Raw genomic sequence first — 19,839 nt, 5'->3', positions numbered from 1 at the left:
TAAGGATAAGACTATTATTATGATACTGACTTGAGGACACTTTGTACTCTGCAGTGTCAACCAAATCGAATGAAACACCAGATTCTTAAAAGAAATTGGTTATAAATAGAAGACTGATTGTTATGATTTAGGAATATTACCCCCCAATTCAGTGGGCGCCCAAGACTCTTCAAACTATACACCACTCCATCTTGCTCCCTGGCTTTCCCCTTCTCCTTTTCCTGTAGCACTCTGGAAAGGAGAGTGGGAGGAACAAAAAACAAAGGTTACACACTGAGAGAAGAAAAATTTACCAGAAACAGCAATAAGTTAATAAAATGTACAGTAACAACCACAATACTAATGACAGAAATTAGTAGAAAAGACGCGATTCATACAGAAAAAAACCCCTGACAATAGAAAATTAATAAATCAGATGGCTCCCTCTGCCATGGTTACTTGGCCAAACCAGAACCCCTTCTTGCTGGAAGAAAGTCTCTTTCTCCCACTTCTGACAATGATGTGAGGTGGTATAGAATAATGTCTGGGTCCTGGCCATGACCTTTATCAGCTACTGGAAAAATTAGCCCTGTCCTGGTCCAACCTGGGACTCTGATTAACGTAATTTTTTGGTTGCTGTGTGTCTTGTCTTGTGTTAGAAATATCTAGTCTGCTTTGAGAACTTGTTGACAATGATACTGTTCTCTCCAAGTTTCCAACTGCTGAAATGCATTTGTGTTTCTTCTGCATTTCCTTCTAAATGATGTATTCTGTCACTGGGTAGAAGGGAATACTACAGGAAAATAAATTAGTAGAGGCAAATATTGAAGATGATAACAAGCTGAGTATATACAGTTGATATCCTTACAGGAAGGGATGCCATCCAGGACCACCTTGACAAACTTGAGAGGTGGGCTTATGTGAACTTCAGGGAAGTCAACAAGGGAAATTATAGGATCCTGTGCATGTGCTGGGACAATTTCTAATATCAGTGCAGAGTCGGGGTGAATGGAGCCCCACGGAGAAGGACTTGAGAACACTGGTGAATGAGAATTGGATATGAGCCGGCAATGTGCATTTGCAGCCCAGAAAGCCAAAAGTATCTTGAGCAAAAAAAGTGTGACCAGTATGTTGAAGGGAAGGTGTCACTATGAGATTCCACCTGGTATACTTAATCCAGTCCTGGAGCTTCCAGTATAAGAAAGACGTGAGCCTGCTGGAATGGCTTCAGTGAAGGGCTGTGAAGATTGCCAGAGGTCCAGAACACTTCTATGAAGGAAACCTGAGATGGCTGGGAGGGTTTAGACTGGAGGAGAGAAAGTTCTGTTGTCACCTTATTGCCACCTTTCAACATTTAAAGTGCACTTATGAGAAAGGTAGGGGGAGACTTTTTACCAGTGCCTGTACTGACAGGACAAGGGACAACAGCTTCAAATGGAAAGAGAGTTGGTATAGATTGGACCTAGGAAATTTTTTATGATGAAGGTGATGTGACATTGGAACACTATGCCTGGAGAAATTGTGCATGACTCATCATGGGAAGTATTCAGACAGATTGGACAGGGCCTTGTAGAGGATTTTTGAAGGTTCCTTCCAAATGAAGCCATTTGTGATTCTGCAATTCCGTGATCATTCATGTAATACAACAACCAGGCTTTCCACAAAATGTTCTCATTTTGTTATGCATTTAATGATTCCTTTGCTAACACATTGGCTGTTTGATACATTCAAATTTCTTCCAGTTTGATTACATCTCAGAATAACTTGCATTTTTTTTCAGGATATTGCATTTAATTAGGTTTCTAACCCTCTTTTATTTCATAATTGTGTAATGTTATAATTTGAAGAAACAAAAAACTTTGTTACTAAATGTAGCACAGAATATTATAATGGCCTTTAAATTAAGCCAGTGGATATGATATATCACAATAAAGAACATAATGAAATACATGCATACATCCATTATATAATCAAAAGTGTGCAATGCAGGATATTAAAGGCAGAATTCTTGATGCAAGTTTAGTAGGAGTGATAGTTCTCAATGAGGAGGTTGTATAAAAGTTGCTGAGACATTCTTCAGTTGGCAGGTAAATAAATTTTCTATAGTGGCCAAGCCAAAAGTCAACTTCACTAGTTTCAACTGAGGTAAAGAGGTATCTCATTGTTAGAAGAAACAAGATCTTTGAAAATGTTTGCAGTCTCCTTTCAAACTCTCTCCAAAAACGTTGCTGATTAAGGGCACTATTGCCCCTCAAAATGTTAGTGATCACTGCAGAAAATATTTATTAATCTTACTCATCATCACAATAAGGAGCTTTTTCTTTGCTTAACTGAGTATACCTTTTATTTTTGCTTTCTCTCTATTTTTTTTCTTATTTAAGAACACTGATTTTAATTATCTTACCCTCACAGGCTGCTTAAAAAACCTCAAAGTGCTCAATGTGAGTTTCAATAATTTGAAGTCAGTTCCTCCAGAACTGGGTGATTGTGAGAATCTAGAAAAACTGGATTTGTCTGGAAATATGGAAATAACAGAGCTCCCATTTGAAGTAAGATAACAATCTATGTTTGTTTCCATCTTTTTTATTTGGCATAAAAGGTATTTTATTACAGTGTTCAAATCTTTTCTTAACAGATTAAATCATATTCCTTGAAGTTTTTAACAATAATGTTTTACTAGTAATATCATTGAAAATGCCTTAGAAACACTTAAATAGGGCCAAGGTTCTTTGTTTTGGTTTTCCAGTGACTAAATTTTACTTGTATATATTCTGATGTATTAAGGAGGACAGGATCCTAAAGGGGATTTGGCTGTGGTATTAAGCAGAAGGCTGCAAATAGCTGTTATCTGTAAAAATGAAGTACATCTTGGTAGTCAAATTCACATACACACTTTGTTCCCAGTGTCCGTTTTTGTTTAAGAGCTGTATGGAAAGTTCTATAAACAGCACTGCATTTTGCTACGAGCACAAATATCTCTCTGAAAAGGATATTACATGTGAGGAACGGCATGAATGTATAATAGACTGAGAAAAGAACTCCCAGGCATGCACCAACACTATTTTTTTTTCTGTTGGCTACATAACTGCTCTCTGCCACAGCTGCTCTGAGATGTATTGTCAGGGGGAAATAAAATCATTGGCTGATGCCTAACCACAATTTTTGCTGTCATTTGTATTTCTCAGGTTCTTAATATCCTGATTTCTAGGGGGTGAGAAGAGAGATCTTTAGAGAAAAGTTTCAGGCTCTTTACTGATTCCTACTTTTCTCTAAACATCTGTTACTGGTTATTCACAGGCAATGTTGGAGTGGATTGAACTTATGTGAAATCTGATTTAGCCCTGCTTATGTTTTCTGCTGAGGAAAGAAATAGCAATTAATTTTCTCCACTGACTTTTCATAGTAAAGAATTTTATCTAAAAAGAATTGCTAAAAAAATTGAGTGAACAAAATGGAAAAAAAGAGTGAATCTGCCCACTATAAATGGATATGAAAAAGAAATGCTAGCAACAGGATAAGCAGTACAGGTCTCCTTTCTCCTGCCTCTTCTCCTTTGGATAGCAAAACCAGGGAATGAAACAGATAGAATTTAACTAGTAAAAAGGAATTATAATGGAATCAGGAAATCATATGTCTTGAATAGGCGAATGAATGAAACAAAATTATCTTAGAATAGTGAGTAAATTCAAACCTGTGGATGTTTTAAAACCACTGAGTATTTTCCCAGCTGCTTACAGAGGTCTTGTAGCACAAGCATTTACCCATGTTTATGCATTATGGGTAGCCTTTGCATGGAAATCTACCTGTGCATGTAAGTCTTTTCAGGGCTGAGCCTGAGAGACCAATGTTTCTTTTGGAGAGGTCTAAAATATTGTTTCCTTCCTAAAGTCTCCTGTTCAATGAAATTGAAAGCCACAAAACTGAGTGTAGGTTATGGTCTAATGGTTCACTTAAAACTTATGGGAAAAATGGAGTTGTGCAAATAACTTTATATGATAGTAAAAACTGCAAGCAACATCATGTTAGTGTGATACAAAAGGTCAAGAAGAAAAATATTGGCATTATCTATTGTGTTCTCTGGAGGCTGAAACTCAATTTATATTTGTACTGATCTGGGAACTAGGCTCTTCTGATTTAGATTATAAACTCAGTTTCTCAGAATCAACATTTCAAGGGCAGCTTTGGAAGCCGAACATACAATTAAAGGAACACTTTTGTTGAATGATGTGAAATGCTCCTAAGTGTTTGACCTTTAGCATACTCACTATGGCTCATGTTATTCAGAACAAATGCATCAGAATCCTTGCTAACATAATAGGTGTCTAATGTTGACTCTCAGACAAATAGTGATTAGTCGGTAACTGTTTAATGAATTAAAATATTGAATTAGTGAATAATGAATTAAAATTAAAATAATGAATTAAAATATTGAATTAAAATAATGAATTAAAATATTGAATTCAATATTAAAATATTGAATTAAACAGACTAAAAAGGGAAAACAGAAAAATTGTGCTGGGCTAGCTGTAAATAGCCAAATGCCTACCTGTCTGATCATTCATCCCCTTCTTCAGCATGACATTAGGAGGAAATATTTTGAGGAATCTCATGGATCAAAATAAAATACAGGGAGATTGTTTCTCTTTTGTAGGCAAAACAGACTGTACTTTGGAAAGATTAATTTAATATTTGTCAATATATATTTCAGTAGTAAGAAATAGGCACAATAAAACAAAATCTTCCCCTCTCTCACAAGGTCAACTTAATTTCAGATTCCTATTCCATCCCTGAGTAGTGCAGGGTGGCAAGGGAAGTTACAGACAGTACACAGTGGTTTATAGCTGCTTCTTCTTCACCCTCACACTTTTGTTCTCTCCTTGTGTGGGGTCCCCGTGGGCTGAGCTTTTTTCAGGAATATCCATCTGCAGCAGCATGAGTCTTCCATGAGCTGTATGTGGAGATCTACTCCACCATATAGCACCTCCTCTTCCTCCTGCTTTGACTTGATATTTCCTCTGTTCTTTCTCATTCTTTTTATTTCCCCCCTTTCTCTGGTGGATCTTTTCCTCTTTCTTAAATCAGTGTTTAGAGTGGCACCACACACTTTGCTGAGGAGCTTTGCTGTGTCCTGTGCTTGGTTCATTGGAGCCATCTGGAATTGTTGGTATCCATTTAGGGCAGCCTCTGGTGTCTTTCTGCAGAGTGTCTTCCCCTGACCTCCCCACACTGCCAGCACATTGCCATGGACAAGCAATACAAGTATTAATGACCACAAGTTAGATTATACCATTTGTTGTCCAATAGAATTATTGCTAACATCCATTAGTCCAGTGAAATGCTCATAAGGTTTGGCTGTGTCTCTCATGTGGAGTCAGTACTGGGAATTGGAGATTATAATAAAGCAAATATGTGCAACCTCTGTTTTGGTAGGAGAATGACTTCTCTTTACAACATTAGGAAGAAAGAGAAAACTTGGCAACCAATAGAAAAAATAACACAGAATGTTGATAAAAATGTTTCCTGTTTATCCTCTATTAGGAAGTTAAATTTTTATTTGACTTTCAAGTCCTTAAAAGTTTCTTCTGGGAAGACTAAAGGAGTGTGGGAGAATGGCATCAGTATTCTTCAGTGTAAAACTTAGTCAGAAGTAATAAAGGCCAACTGCAGCCCAGTAGAAATTATTTAAGATTTTTTCTTTTTTTCACACAGGGTAATGGCCATCAAAACCATAGCATCATTCCTGTCCAAATTCATCTCAGCCTATCAGGAACTTGTATGTCCAAGTGCCTGGACTGTTTCACTATTTCTATTTCGGTGTGCTTTGGAACTGTTCCTTGAGGGATATGCCTTGTGCAATAGCATCAGGAGGAAAGCACATTGCTCACTTGTCTGTTCATTTCTAGCAAAAAGCTCTTTCTCTGTTTGTAAAGGCCACTTTCACACTCTGTAAGTCATCTCACTATATCTTAAAATGAGGTAATCTGATGCTACATGAAAAAAAATTGAGGATGTGTGCTCTCATCTTTTACTTTCTCAAGGATTAGGACTTCATACCATTCTATATTATGTCGAAGGAAGAGCAATCTGTTTCAATGTCTAGCTTTCAATTTTTTAAAATTTGTTCTGTTGTTGGATGTCTAACATTTTTAAATTTAGATATTTATTAGATATTATCTAATTAAATATTTAGATAGTACATCTAACATTTCAGATATTAGTTAAAATCAGTATTTGATTAGTATCAATTGAAAGTAAAACTTGGCAGAGATCAAATCTCTAATTGCGAATTCTCCAATTCTCTAATTGCGAATTAATAGTGTCTTCCTCTGGACCTGAGTGAAAATATGAACTGAAATAAAATACAAGTGTACTTAAGAAAAGTCAACCTACATGAAATTATGTTTATGTAGTCAGCTTGTAACAGATACTTACAAACCTCAGTAGCCAAGTTTAGCAGAGGAAGGTACACTATGAGGCTTAGGGCACAATCCTCCCTGATACAACACATATCTTGTAAGATTCTTAGGTGGAGACGACTTCGTTCTTCTAGCTAAGATGCTCAGGAGAGGCATGCCCTGTACCTTATCCAATCCCTCTCTCACCACCGTGTCATTATACTGGATACTCTATGTTAGTAGTTACAGGGAGAAGGAGATGTACAGATTTATTTCCAAATTTCTTGTATATTTTGCATGTGAATTTAAGAATTAGTATGATGCTGGCATGTGTATTTTAACTGTTGGATAGTGTTCCTTTCACTATTATCATAACACAGGTTATACATCAAAATTCTTCTTCCAGGAAAAAAAACCTGTATAATAAATAATATATTTTATTATTAAAGTTTGCAGAAAAACTGCTCTGACCTTATTTTCAGGCGTGCTTTCTTCAGAAAGTATTGCTTTCTACAATTATTTACTGAATCACACAATCAGAGTTTCCTGTGCATGATATTTCAAAAAGACGACTTTGTTGTGGATTCGTTTTTTTCTGCCAATAACGTTGCTGTAGCCAACAGTATCTATGTGACCCAAAGGAACTTCAATGAGAAGAGAGGGAATATAAAGAAGTTCTAATTTCCTCCATCCGTACCATCTGGTACAGCAAATGCTGTCAGTCACAGGACAGGAAAGCCATTCCACAGTACCAGGAGCAAGACAGAAATGCTTGTGCTAGATGTTCTGATATACAAAATAAATTAAAACCTTTTTTTTCAACATTATTATGCCTTGAGCAGTGTTCAATACTGCATCTGAGGAGTCCAAGTAAATGACCAGAACTTTTTCTGTATCATCTGGGTAGCGCAAAATGAAGAAATTAGAGACTGTTAAAGCATATGAATAATTTGTCAAGCAGAGTGCATATCTATGAATACCTACATCTTCATGTCAATCCTGTATATACTGATCTTTGAAATTCAGAGAAATTAAATTGTTATGCTTCATGGTTGCTTTAACACTCTGTGTTTTCAAAAGATCAAGTTAAATCTTGTTATGTATTTCAAATGCACAGTTTCAGCTAAGTCCTAATGTAAGCAAGCATAGACATGAAGACCTTTCAAACTCATAGAACTGTAGAATAGTTTGGGTTGGAAAGGATCTGTAAAGATCATCTAGTGCAAATCCCCCTGCTATGGTCAGGAACATGTTTCTAGGGCCCCATCCAATCTGACTTAGAATTTTTCCAGGAATAGGATATCTACCACCTCTCTTGGAAGCTTGTACCAGTGTTTCACCACCCTCATTGTTAAAAATGCCCTCCTTATATCATTTATTTGTAAACTCTTTTAGTTTAAAATCATTACCCCTTGTCCTATCACAATAGTTCCTACTAATAATGGTCTCAATCTTTATTGTAAGCCCACTTTAAGAACTGAAAAATCAGAGTGAGGTCTCCCCTGAAACCTTCTCTTTTCCAGTTGAACAATGCCAGCTGTCTCAGCTTGTCCCCACAGAGAAGGTTTTCCATTACTCTGATAATTTCTCTTTTTCTCTTCTGGACCTACTCCAAAAAGTCTGTCCCCTTCCTGTGCTGGGACCCCAGGGCTGGATGCAGGATTCCAGGTGGGCTCTCACCAGAGAGAGCAGAGGGGCAGAATCTCCTCCCTGGGCCTGCTGCCCACGCTGCTTTGGATGCAGCCCAGGACACGTTTGGCTTTCTGAGCTGGGAGTGCCCATGGCTGGCTCATGTCCAGCCTCTCACCCACCAGCACCCCCAAATCCTTCTGGGCAGGGCTGCTCTCCATCTGTTTATCCCCTAGCCCGTGCTGGTACTGGGATTGTCCTAACTCAGGTGCAGCTCCTTGTACTTGATCTTATTAAATCTCATGATGCTCATGTGGACCTGCTTCCTGAGCTAGTCCAGGTCCCTCTGGATGACATTGCATCACTCTGGGTGACATCACATCGCATCATCGCATCACATCACATCACATCACGCAAACAGGTCAACTGCACCACTCAGCTGGGTGTCATCTGCAAATTTGTTGAGGGTCCATTTGATCCCACTGCTTACATCATTGAAGAAGACACTTTAAAGCACTGTTCCAATACAGACCCCTGAGGCACACCCCTTCTCACCAGCTTTCATCCAGATATTGAGACATTGACCAGTATGCTGGGGATGACACTACCTAGCCAGTTCCTTATTCATTGACCTCTTCAGCCATCAGATCCCTGTCTCTCCATCTCAGTGAGAAGTGTGTTGTGGGGAACCATATCAAAGGCTTTACGGAAATCCATACACATGACCCTCTCCTTATCTGTTGATGGAGTCATTCCACTGTAGAAGGCCACTAGGCTGAGCAGGCAGAACATTTTCCTGGTGAATGTCTGCTGGCTGTCCTGAATGGCCTCCCAGTCTTCTGTGTGCCTTATCATAGTGTATTGTGTTTGCATGACCAGGTTTTGCAGGTTTTGGTAGTGTGGTGCCACAGGGGTGGCTTCTATCAGAAGCTGCTAGAAGCTTCCCCCAAGTCTGGGAGAGCCAGTGCCGAGGCTGGGTCAGTCAGAAAAGGTGACAATGCTTCTGTTATATTTAACGATGAAATCAAAGTTATTGTGCAGGTGGAGTTCTAACCAGAGAAGAGCAGGGTAAGGACATGCAAGAGAAACAACTCTGCAGACACCAAGGTCAGTGCAGGAGAAAGGGGAGGAGGTACTCCAGGTGCCAGAGCTGGCTCCAGGTGCCAGGTTCATTCTGCTGCAGCCTGTGGTGCAGACCATGGGGAGGAAGCTGTGCCTTTGCAGCCCATGAAGGTCCACAGGGATGCAGAGATGCACTTACAGCTTCACCTTGACCTTCTCACCCCATCCCTGTACAAATGGAGTATGTTCCTATTGTCTTCTCAGGTCACCTGTCATTGCTTCTGCCAGGTATTTGCTTCTTTCCCTTTAGTTTTACCAGCAGTTCCCTGATTAGCCATTTTAGTCCCTTGTCATCCTTGCCTGGTCATTTAGGCCTGGGCATAGAAAGATCTTGTGCACTATGGGAGGCATCCTTAAATATCTACCAGCTCTGTTTTTCACCCTTGCCCCTGACATGAATTTCCAAGGGATTGCTATAGACTAAGCCCTTGAAGAGCTTTCCTAAAACTCAGGGCCCTGACTTTGCTCTTCAACTGACTAGGATCCCTCAGGACTGTTAATTCCATTAATGCATGATAAGTGCAGCCCAGGCTGCTTCTAATATTTATGTCACCAATTAGTTTGCTTGCATTGACGACATGTAGGTCCAGGAATACATTCCCTTTGGAAAGGCTTTCTATTGCCACAGGAGTTATAACTGGTGCTATTTCTCTTTGCTTACCTGAAAAATATAATTATTAATAGTTGTCTCTTAAATAGTTTAATAATGCTAACAGATGTGACCCTAAAAATACCCCTGACATGATCAGGAATTGATTAGGCACTAACATTAGACACCTATGATTTTCAAACACAACAGCATCCAAAACAGACATAAATAACTTTTTATACGTTAATAAAATTCCAATTGATATTTTAAAACTGTGGTTCAACAACTGGAAAATTTTCAGTCTCTTTTGTCCTCTTTTTGTTAGTCTGTCCAGTCCTCTTCATCAAAGCAATAGATTTAGCAGGAAGAACAGAGGCACAAGCTCTATGCACATGTGTGGAGGCTTCAAATAAGTCCCCATTGGGCATTTTCATGTAACTTCTTGTCTTTGTGATCAGTGACTGACACATCTCAAAGCCATTACCTGGTGGGTGGGAGACCAGCCATCTCTATAGAAATGTGAAATAGTTGGTTGTTTTACCAGCACATTGTTCTTCAAATTCATATGCTTCCAAATCTGTCTTGTTTAATTGCTATTTTTTTTAATGCATGTGACAATTATAAATAAAAAATGTAATCAAATGTACAGGACATTAACTTCCCAGCAGTTTCACCATCCAGTAAGGCACCGTAAGAACTCATCCAGAAGTCCTTCCTGTCTTGTTAAATGGGACTATATAGAATCTGTGAATCTTTATGTCTGTCAGATTTTTCATAGATTGCAAAGAAGCCATGTATCATATTTGTTAAAAATGGTTGTAAGTTGCAAAGGAGTCCTATATAAGATTTGCTACAAATGGAATTTTATTTGTGAGGGTTTTTCAGGACCACAAAACAGAGAGGAGTGCTGTAATAAAGGGATTAACTTGGAACTAGGAGGCCAACTTCTGGTAAATTTTTCATTTTAAATCACTAGAAAGAGCCAAATTGACTGTAATTGGGCCATCATTTCTGTACATACTTTTTTCAGAATCAGAAGAGGTTTTCCAACTGCTTGGCTTGGTTGCATCTCCATTAGACAGAATTTCATCTTGTCCTCCTTTGCTCAGGGCTTATATTCTCTTTGAATTTGCTTACAGCTCATGATGAGTTGTTTTCCAATGCAGTTGATCAAAGTGTCAATCCATGCAAAACAACAGCTGTGTTATGGAACTGGTATAAGATGCAATGTCAAACATTAACACGAGGGGTGTGAAACCCAAAAAAGCAGGTGCAAAGGTGTTAGGTGTCAGAAGAGATTCTCAGAGGCCTCACTGCTGCAAGAGTTCTCATAAATGTTTTAATAGTTGAGGGGCTAAAGAAAGACATGGATCTATGTTAGGAAAGAGGATTATGAAGTTAAGCATGGGAAAAAGTGTCAGTTGATCCCACTCTTGACGCTGTGCTTCCAAAGCCTTCTAATTTATATAGCATCATTTAAAAACCACCTCACTATCAGAATAAGTCAGCAGCTAATAATAACAGTCCACTTCACTGGAGAGCTGACCTGTGCTTACCTCCATGCTGTGGTGCCAGTGACTTTTCCTTTACCTTTCACATTAGTTCAGTAAAAGTAATATCACCTTTCACAGTCTAAAACGTTTTTGTAATAGGGAATGACAGACAAGTAGTTTTACAGCATAAGGGAAGACTTAATGACCAAAAGGGCATAATGTGAGCATTAAAACATGGCTATATTATTACAAAAATCATGAATATAACTGTAAAAGAGTTCAGTGGTAGGAAAGAGTATTTGGCACTGTTCCAGCTCTGCTTTCTCTCAAAACAGCTCCAAATCTCTTTGAAAGCAAAATAGGCTTTCAAAATTCTAATAATATATCCTCCTTTCATCTGTGAGATAATCTGAGGCAGATTTTATACAGCTACTGAATAGAAGCAGAGAGCAGAACAAATACATAGCACTACCAGACTTGCATGTTTTGTCTTGCAGAAAAATGTTTCTGGTGCCAACATACCTGGATTGATGAGAATCAAAACAGACTTATAGCTGAAGGGAGAGAAAATCATGCTTTTTCCACAAAGTGCAGATAATGAGTGGTATTATTTATTCCTTTAGAAGAATAAAGTTGGAGAATATAATTGAAATTAATGTGTTTAATTTATTACTGAATATATTTCTACAAGTTGTTAACTAATTAGAGGTAGTTACATGATTGATCAACTCTTCATAGCTGTAAAAAACACCTGGTAAGGCTGACTGTCATTTTTATTCATCATCATTGATTAGTGTGAAAGATATGAAGACAGAGCTAGCCTGATCAGTTAAAAGAAGCCATCATCCCAGGATTTTTTTATCTCACATAGAACTCGGGTAGGATCTCTGCCTTAGTAGTCCTGGATAAAAGAGCATAGAATTATACTCAATGTGAAGAGGAAGAGATGTTGAATTTGTGAGGGAATTCAAAGAAGGATATGTCCCTGTGGTTCCGGCTTTTGGCATCCTGAGATGCCAACTCACAAGCCTGGACTTTTGTCATTCTAAACTCTTTTACAAAGCAGGATGAACTCAGGTTAAGAAATAATGACTGGAAAGCTCAGAACAAATACAAAAAATGGAGACATTTCTTCACTTGCTGTTTGGACTATCGTTCTCATTAATTATTTTTACTTGTCATAGAGCTATTTTCTACTGATGGAGTTTAGAAGGAGATGTGTAATTTTATGAATAATAAAAGCAAATGTTTTAGAAGTCATAGAAAGGTTAAAGCACAGTTTTGTAAGAATAAGATTTCCAGACTTCTGTTATCTGTTACTTTGCAAAATCAACCTATTTTTTTCTTATCCATTTTTAATTTATATGCATTCCATTGGATTCCCCGCCACCTGTTATTACGGTAGCCACATCAAATTGTTTCTTTCTGGAATAATCCAAGGTGATACTGATGGTCTTGGTTTGCCAAATTTTGTGACTCAAAATTTGAGATTCCAAGTGCCTGTTTACTCATGCAGTGAGGATGTTCGGCATAAGCGACCAGTGCTTGCCTGTGTCGAGTTTGCTTGTGTGTAGAGTTTGTGTGAAGAATGTGTATGACTATGTGACAGGAACTTCCCTTGAGTGTGTCTGTTGACACAATACACAATTATACGGCTACATGATTGGGGACTGTATGCACCACAGGTGGCTGCTGAGGGCTAGCTGCTGCTGACTCCTAGCTTCAGCCGTGTCATGTGCTGGCTGCCATGTAGTCTTGAGGCTGTTATTAATTTTCATCTTGAAATGCAGACGTGATCAGTTGAAAGTTATGTCTGAAGGGAGTGACAGTGGTAGCAGAGGGGCTACAAGTCTCTGGATCACATGTAGGCATCACCATTCAATGATTTGCTGTTCATTCCTGCCCTTATGGCTTCTCTTTGAATACACTCCTTTCAGTGAAGAGAGTTGGTTTAAGGAGAGGCCAGGCTAGTCCAAGCTGTCTTTAATATAGCTGAAATATTTTCATTCTCAGATATAAAATGCTGTTTGAAATAGTGGTTAGAGGCAACAAAAAAGTTATTGAGATCAGAGAACCTAATCTGATGCTTCAGAACTGTAGAATGTTAAACAACATTTTTCAAAAAAGGAGAAGAAATGAGAAGGTTCTAAAAATATAGGTAATCTTAAATCTCAATTAATTTAATTGCCATAATTAAAGTCTTGATATACTTGTTATATTACATACCTGGAGTGGTCCTCAGCATCTCAAGACTAGAAATCAGGAAACCTGTGTTATATTTTCTGCGATGTACTTTTTCACCTTGGTAAGTGACTTCCTGTCACTGTCTTTGTGTTCAATTTTTTCTATTTGCTTATAGTGACTATTAGTTGTATTGACACAGCACAACAGAGAATGCTTACTGTGTGTTTCTTTGAGCTTTGCAACACAGAGATTTATTTCCAGTTTTTCATGCTCTGGTAATAATGATATCAGTAGAGTAATAAACCCTAAATTGCAGATCTGCTTTACTAAAAATTAAACTTTTAGATGTTATGACATTTGAAATCTCAATAAGCAATATTATTTTACAAGAGCACAGGTGGAGTGTTTGTGCTATATTCTGAGGTTGAAACAATTTGAACTGTGCTTCTTTGGACTGTGACATAGAAATAGAGGTTTTCATTATTTGTGTAAATGTCAGTTTCCTCAGAATTCTGCAAAGTAATTTAAAAACCTGTTGTTGCAAATTATAGAATCTAATTGTGTAGAGGTTTCATTTTATTGAGAGGTGCAATGATTTTTGGTTATGTTGCTCTTGTGAGGAACATTGTCAAGGAAAATACATCATGAATTACCAATGTCTTGCTCAATTGTTCTAACCTTTACAGTTTTTCCTAATCTTGATTTAGACCTTTCAGAACTACTGCAAACAAAAATTTAAAGAAAATAACAAAGTATTTTCATTCTGTTATTATTGGTTGTTCATCTCCGAATCCTATAATTTACCTAGAGAAAAATTGGGAATTATGGTAGTTTGTGTGTAGTGTTGTTTTAATTAGTGGGAAGTAATTTGGGATTAATTATTGTATATCACATTACATATATATCCAATGATTTATTTGCTCTTTTTAACACTAATGCATAGTGAGTGCAAGACTTTAATGAAGTTACTTTTTTCATTTTTCCATCATTTCCCAGGTTTCAGTCAGTTTAAGAAATGTTCTTGCATTAGCTTGCACTTCTTGGTATTAGGTTTTATTTGCAGTTGTGAAAATCTCGACAGCTTCAGATGCATGCTGTTAATAATAAATATTACTCCTATGTATTTGTTCAGCAGTTATGCTTTCTTTTGTTATATTCATGTTTTTATAGGCTCAAAGCATTATATAGGTATTTGTAAAATGTCGTGTTCACAGAAAATATTATCTGATATTGCACAAGATATACAAAAAAGTCAAAGTTTTTTGTTTTATTATTAAAAATTTACTGGGGCTGTATATGCCTCTAGCAGCAATACGCAGCTAAACAAAGATAAGTAGCTTGGATGCAATCTAGAGGGAATTGAGTAGTAAAACATATGTTTGTAAGCTACTTATATTGATATAAGGCATAGAAATAAAAGTGTAAAATGTATCTGGGCTTATACTGTTTCAGTACCATGAAATCTGATTCTACACAATTTGTCTTCTGAACAGCTATGCTGGGACAGGCCAGATGACTGATTTTGTTAGCCATTTTTTCTTGTTGTTTAAGAGACATAGGACAATATTTAGCAATCCAAGGGGCTTATAGAACAAGCCTCCAGCTTCATTTGTGCCTATATCTTCGTGAGGTACACTGAGTTGATGGAAGAGGTCTTGATATAATTTTGATTTAGCATTTTCCCAGAAATACAAGAGCATCTTGGCTACACTGAAGACCTGGCCAGATATATTCTATATCTATAGATATAGAATCTATATAGATTCTATAATATACATCTATATAATATAGATATATATATATAATATCTACATATCTAGATCTATATAATTCTATAATATATATCCATATATTCTACCATTTCAGCAAATGTTTCATTAGTTTATAATAGAAAAAAAAATCAACCAATCAACCAACCAACCAACCAAAAAACCCAAGATAAAGATAATTTCCAGACTTTCCAGTGAAAAACAGATGATATTTTTAAGCTGAGTAGTATTACTAGAGTACTGCTCTCCAGAACCTGTGTCACATCTCAGAAAATTTCACATTAGGGGAATTCTACCTCTAAAATGCATCTTGAAAGTCCAGCTTCATTGAAAGCTTTCTAAAGTATGTATATGAATTCATGTTTATATTTATCAGACACCTAATAAGCACAACATAATTCAAAGGATGCCCTAAGGTTACTCAGTCTGGATGGAGTTACAGACTGGGAGGAGTAGTGTAAAATAGCAACAAAGCACTAAGAACTGTAAGAATTCACAGCCTCATTCTCTTAATTGCACCAACAAGTTCTTAGAAAGTAGCCAGGTATCTATTTGTACAAAATCCTGCTCACTGTACACACAACATATGTGCCATTCCTTAGCTCTCTTATCCAAGTTGGGAAAAGACCTCTTGCATATCTGATTATTTTACTAATATTGTCTTTATTTTCAATTTGTTTTTGCATGTTTATGTCAAAGCACAACATAAAACTTCCTAGAAATACTCTTATAAAATGGGGAGAATAGAATCCTTTGGGAAGAGATATAGTAAAAATTTTTCCTGTTAGCTTTGTCACTGTCACTTTGTCACCTGAAGGAAAGTAAATAAAAAACCCCTGTGTGTCTAGCAGCACTCTAAGAAAGGAAGGAAGGAATAGGAGGCAGAGAAAATTTTCTGTAATCCTGTCAAGCCACAGAGCAACAACCTGTTGTGTTGAATTGTTGACAGTGTCCTCAATTATAGATTTGTATACTGTCAGTGTCATATTCATGTAGTCTGTGAAGTTACAAGAAAAATAACTTTTATAATGGATATTTTGCAACATTATGCTGTACTAGACGTGATCTAATTCCCGATGGGATATGTCACAGTGTGCAAAGTAGTATTATCTCCATTGTGAATTTCACAAACCTGGGGACGTTCTTTATGAAACTCCTGCTTCAAGAAGACAAATCCAGATCCAAGATGCAGGGTTCTCCTGCTGGTAGACAAATGTTGAACTGCTGTAGTTCTCAGCGCTACAAATTACAAGAATCTTTTGCATTTTGGTGAAGTTACTCTGTGCCACAAAAAAAAAAAAAATTCCACCATTTCTGTTTGCAAGACAAAAAAACCACAGAGATGCTTATTCGTGGTTTCATGAAAGTGGCTCACAAATTGCAAATCTGACCTCTGCTGCTGAGGTAGAAATATCTTTTTTGTCATAACATTATGTCTTCCACTTAATTTATTAGTAAGCTGATTTCTAGCTGACATTTCATGTAAGTTTTTTATCCAAGCTTATCAGGCTATCTCTGCTTGATCTGGTATAGAATGCATATTGTTGTCATTGCCCAGCTGCAGTTTATATGTGGTGAAATAATTTCATCATCAGTCATCAAAATGGGGTGATTGTAACAAATTAGAACAACAGAACCACATCCTTATTTTTATTTCTATGATTTTCTCCCACAATTTTCCTGATTATTTATTTTGCATCTGCCAATACTGCATCATTACTTCGTTCTCTTGTGCTGATATTACCTCTTCAAACATCCTTGAGAATCTTTTCTTTTGAAGTGAATGGTTACTATTTTACCAATGTAAAACAAAATAGCCAATATAATATAATTCTTTATTTGAGCTATCATCTTTGTTTATAATATATTTTTTAAGTTGCTACAGAATAAAATTTCCATATCTTTTGGATGTTTTTCCCACATCCCATTTTGGAAAATAGTGATTTATTCTGGGTTTCAGAATGAGCTCAAATGAGCTCAAATTAGCATACTCAGTTTTTTGAATCAGAAGGGTAACTTCACGGGATGCATTGTGTCGTCATGGCAAGCCAGAATCGTTGTACATGCTTAAATCTTGAGATTTGAAATTGTGGTAATAATTTAAAACCACAAAGTTGTTGCAGTATAAAGATGGTGCTAGTTATTTTCCGTACTGTCCTGTTGCTACATTTTAGAAGAGTTGCTGTGTTTTCTGTTTTTCTGGAAAATAGATTCAGTATCTGGAAAATTTACAGACTATGATGGAGTGTTCATTGCTCTTAGTCAGTCTCCAAAATGACAAAATGGTTGGAAACAAAAAGTGTCACAATAAAATGTGTTTGCCTGCTCTGAATCTGTGGTGAGACATATCCATGGTGATGACTCACCAGAACTGTTTTAAGACAGTGGAGGGGGGGGCAGATTTTGAAATTATGCCTTTGACTTCAGGAACTCTGAACCTCTATTTTGTTTTTGAAAGATAAACTTCATTGTGTAGTCGTGTGCAATAGGATAGCTTCAGTAAACCTCCCTGAAAATATTTCTCAAGATGATAAGATCATGCAGCTTATGAGGCTATAACTAGAAAAAAAGAAACAGCAAGCAAATAAAACCCACAAAACCCCAAACCAAACAAGAAACCTACATCCCACAAAAAAAGTCAAGACCAACAAAAGAAAAACACTACAAAAAAACCCCAAAGAAACCCCCCAAAAACAGACCCAAAAACCAGGACAAAACAAAACAAAAAAAAACACCAAAAAACCCCACAGAAAAACACCATCAAAAAGTCTCTAAAGAAACTAGCTCTGTCACAGCGCCATGCTGTGAATATGAGGATTTTAAATAGCACGGGTTAAATTAAGATGAAAGTATGGCAGTATTGCAATAAAAAGGAGCTGGGATAGATAAAATAAAAACCTCCAGGTCTTAATCCTTAAAAATTAAAAATAATTGTCAAGGATTCATAATGTATTTTGTTACTTTATAATTTTTTCATATTTTATCTTTTGCATGTGTTCTGCTCACCTTGGGAGTGATAAATGTGTTTGGTTTGGTTTTTTTTTTTTCTTCTATATTTTAAGGTATATTCAGGTAAAGGCCAAGGAAATTTTCTTGCTACTTTTTTCTCTGTATCATGATCTGTAGAGTTTGATTGTGATGGTGACTGATGATTAGAAGCTTAGAAATATAATTTCTATTCTATAATACTTTTTTGTTAACATTTATACTCCTTTGACATTCACTTTAGCTAGCTGCATGGTTTTATGAACACGGGTAGAGTGCATAATTGATTCACTACAAAGAGAACTCTATTCAACACATTAATTTATTTAACAGGTATATTTTACAACAGATACTTAAACTTCATTGCATATAGTGTTCATTATGTAAAAATAGAATTATTTTGAAAATTATTTCAATAAAAATATCTAGTGTACTTTATTATATATTTAGTTTGCAGTATGGAAGATGTGTTTTTAAAGATCTTTGAAAAATATTGAACCTAATTATCTGTTGGCTTAAATTGATTGTTTCATTTTCTAATCATGTGCTAGTAATACACTCTGAGTGCACAGTAGAGTTATAGGGAAGGGAATCTTTGTAATTTTGACAGGGGTTATCAAATCTCTGATTTTGAGAATGATAGCCTATTAGTTATAAAAATTGTCTTTTGTTACCTCAGAACCAACTAATTTTCTGGTTCCAGACCTGTCATCTAAACCTGTAGGGTTTTAAAGAATAAAAATTTCATCCAATGCTCTGATGTAGTTAGAAAGCTGATGAACAATTTGGGAGGATAGGGGTGTCTGAATTACTTTTTTTTTTATAAAACGATGACTAAGAGACAAGGCTGGAAAATGGTTGAGTGAAAAAAAAAAGAATTCTTATCATTCTGAGTGCTTTCAGAGGAATAAAAAAGGTTGATTAATGGAATGTCTTCTTGTATTTGCAAAAAGTAACTAAAATAAAGCACCACTTCTTTCTAGCTAAGTAACCTGAAACAGCTCACATTTGTGGATGTGTCGGCAAACAAGTTCCATTCTATTCCAATTTGTGTACTCCGGATGTCTAATTTGCAGTGGTTGGATATTAGCAGCAACAACCTGAAAGATCTCCCAGAAGACATAGACAGGTAGTTTATGTTTTAATTCAATGACAGGTATAGGAAGTCTTAAGTGAATTTAAAAGTAAAAAGCTTCCAAGGGACACTGTTGATGGAAAGTCACATTTGGAAATGTATCAGGTATTTTTACATGCAAATATTTCTGTTATTGATGGACTGGGTCTGAGAACAAAAGCTAATTTTACTAGCTTATTGATGGCAGTCAGTTAAAAAAATATTTTTTGCTGCTTTCAGCAAAACAATTTGTCATTTTATCTAAACATTGGTTTTTTGGGAAGTTAACCAGATATACTCTGCTCCAGTTCCAGCACAAGGAACTTACCATATGGAATTGGCAGCAGTAACTCTCTGGAGGGTAGATGGGGAGGAGAAGGTAAACTAAAGCATATTTAGGTTACTCAAAGAGCTTGATAAACTTTGTTAGTAAAGAACAAAAATATTGGTAAAACCCAAAAACCCCATTGACAATCCTCCCCTTCTACTCTGAAGTAAATATGAACGTGTGCACATATTCTCCCAGTTTAGATAACCACTTTGAACTAGTTTTTAAAAAATCATTCTGATCCCATTAATG

The 19,839-nt window shown here is 36.6% G+C and overlaps 1 protein-coding gene across 1 annotated transcript in view; it reads left to right on the top strand.

The window, feature by feature from the left end:
* Positions 1 to 19,839, top strand: part of LRRC2 (leucine rich repeat containing 2) — a 73,916-nt gene that overhangs the window by 47,625 nt on the left and 6,452 nt on the right. The window contains exons 5-6 of the mRNA XM_038124684.1: positions 2,392 to 2,528; positions 19,129 to 19,274. Coding sequence (XP_037980612.1) covers positions 2,392 to 2,528; positions 19,129 to 19,274 — 283 coding nt within the window. The remainder of the gene's footprint in view (positions 1 to 2,391; positions 2,529 to 19,128; positions 19,275 to 19,839) is intronic.

The sequence above is a fragment of the Motacilla alba genome, chromosome Z, assembly GCF_015832195.1.
Source record: "Motacilla alba alba isolate MOTALB_02 chromosome Z, Motacilla_alba_V1.0_pri, whole genome shotgun sequence".
Lineage (NCBI taxonomy): Eukaryota > Metazoa > Chordata > Aves > Passeriformes > Motacillidae > Motacilla > Motacilla alba.
Note: the sequence above shows the minus strand (reverse complement) of the source record. Positions and strands in the feature narration are given on the sequence as shown.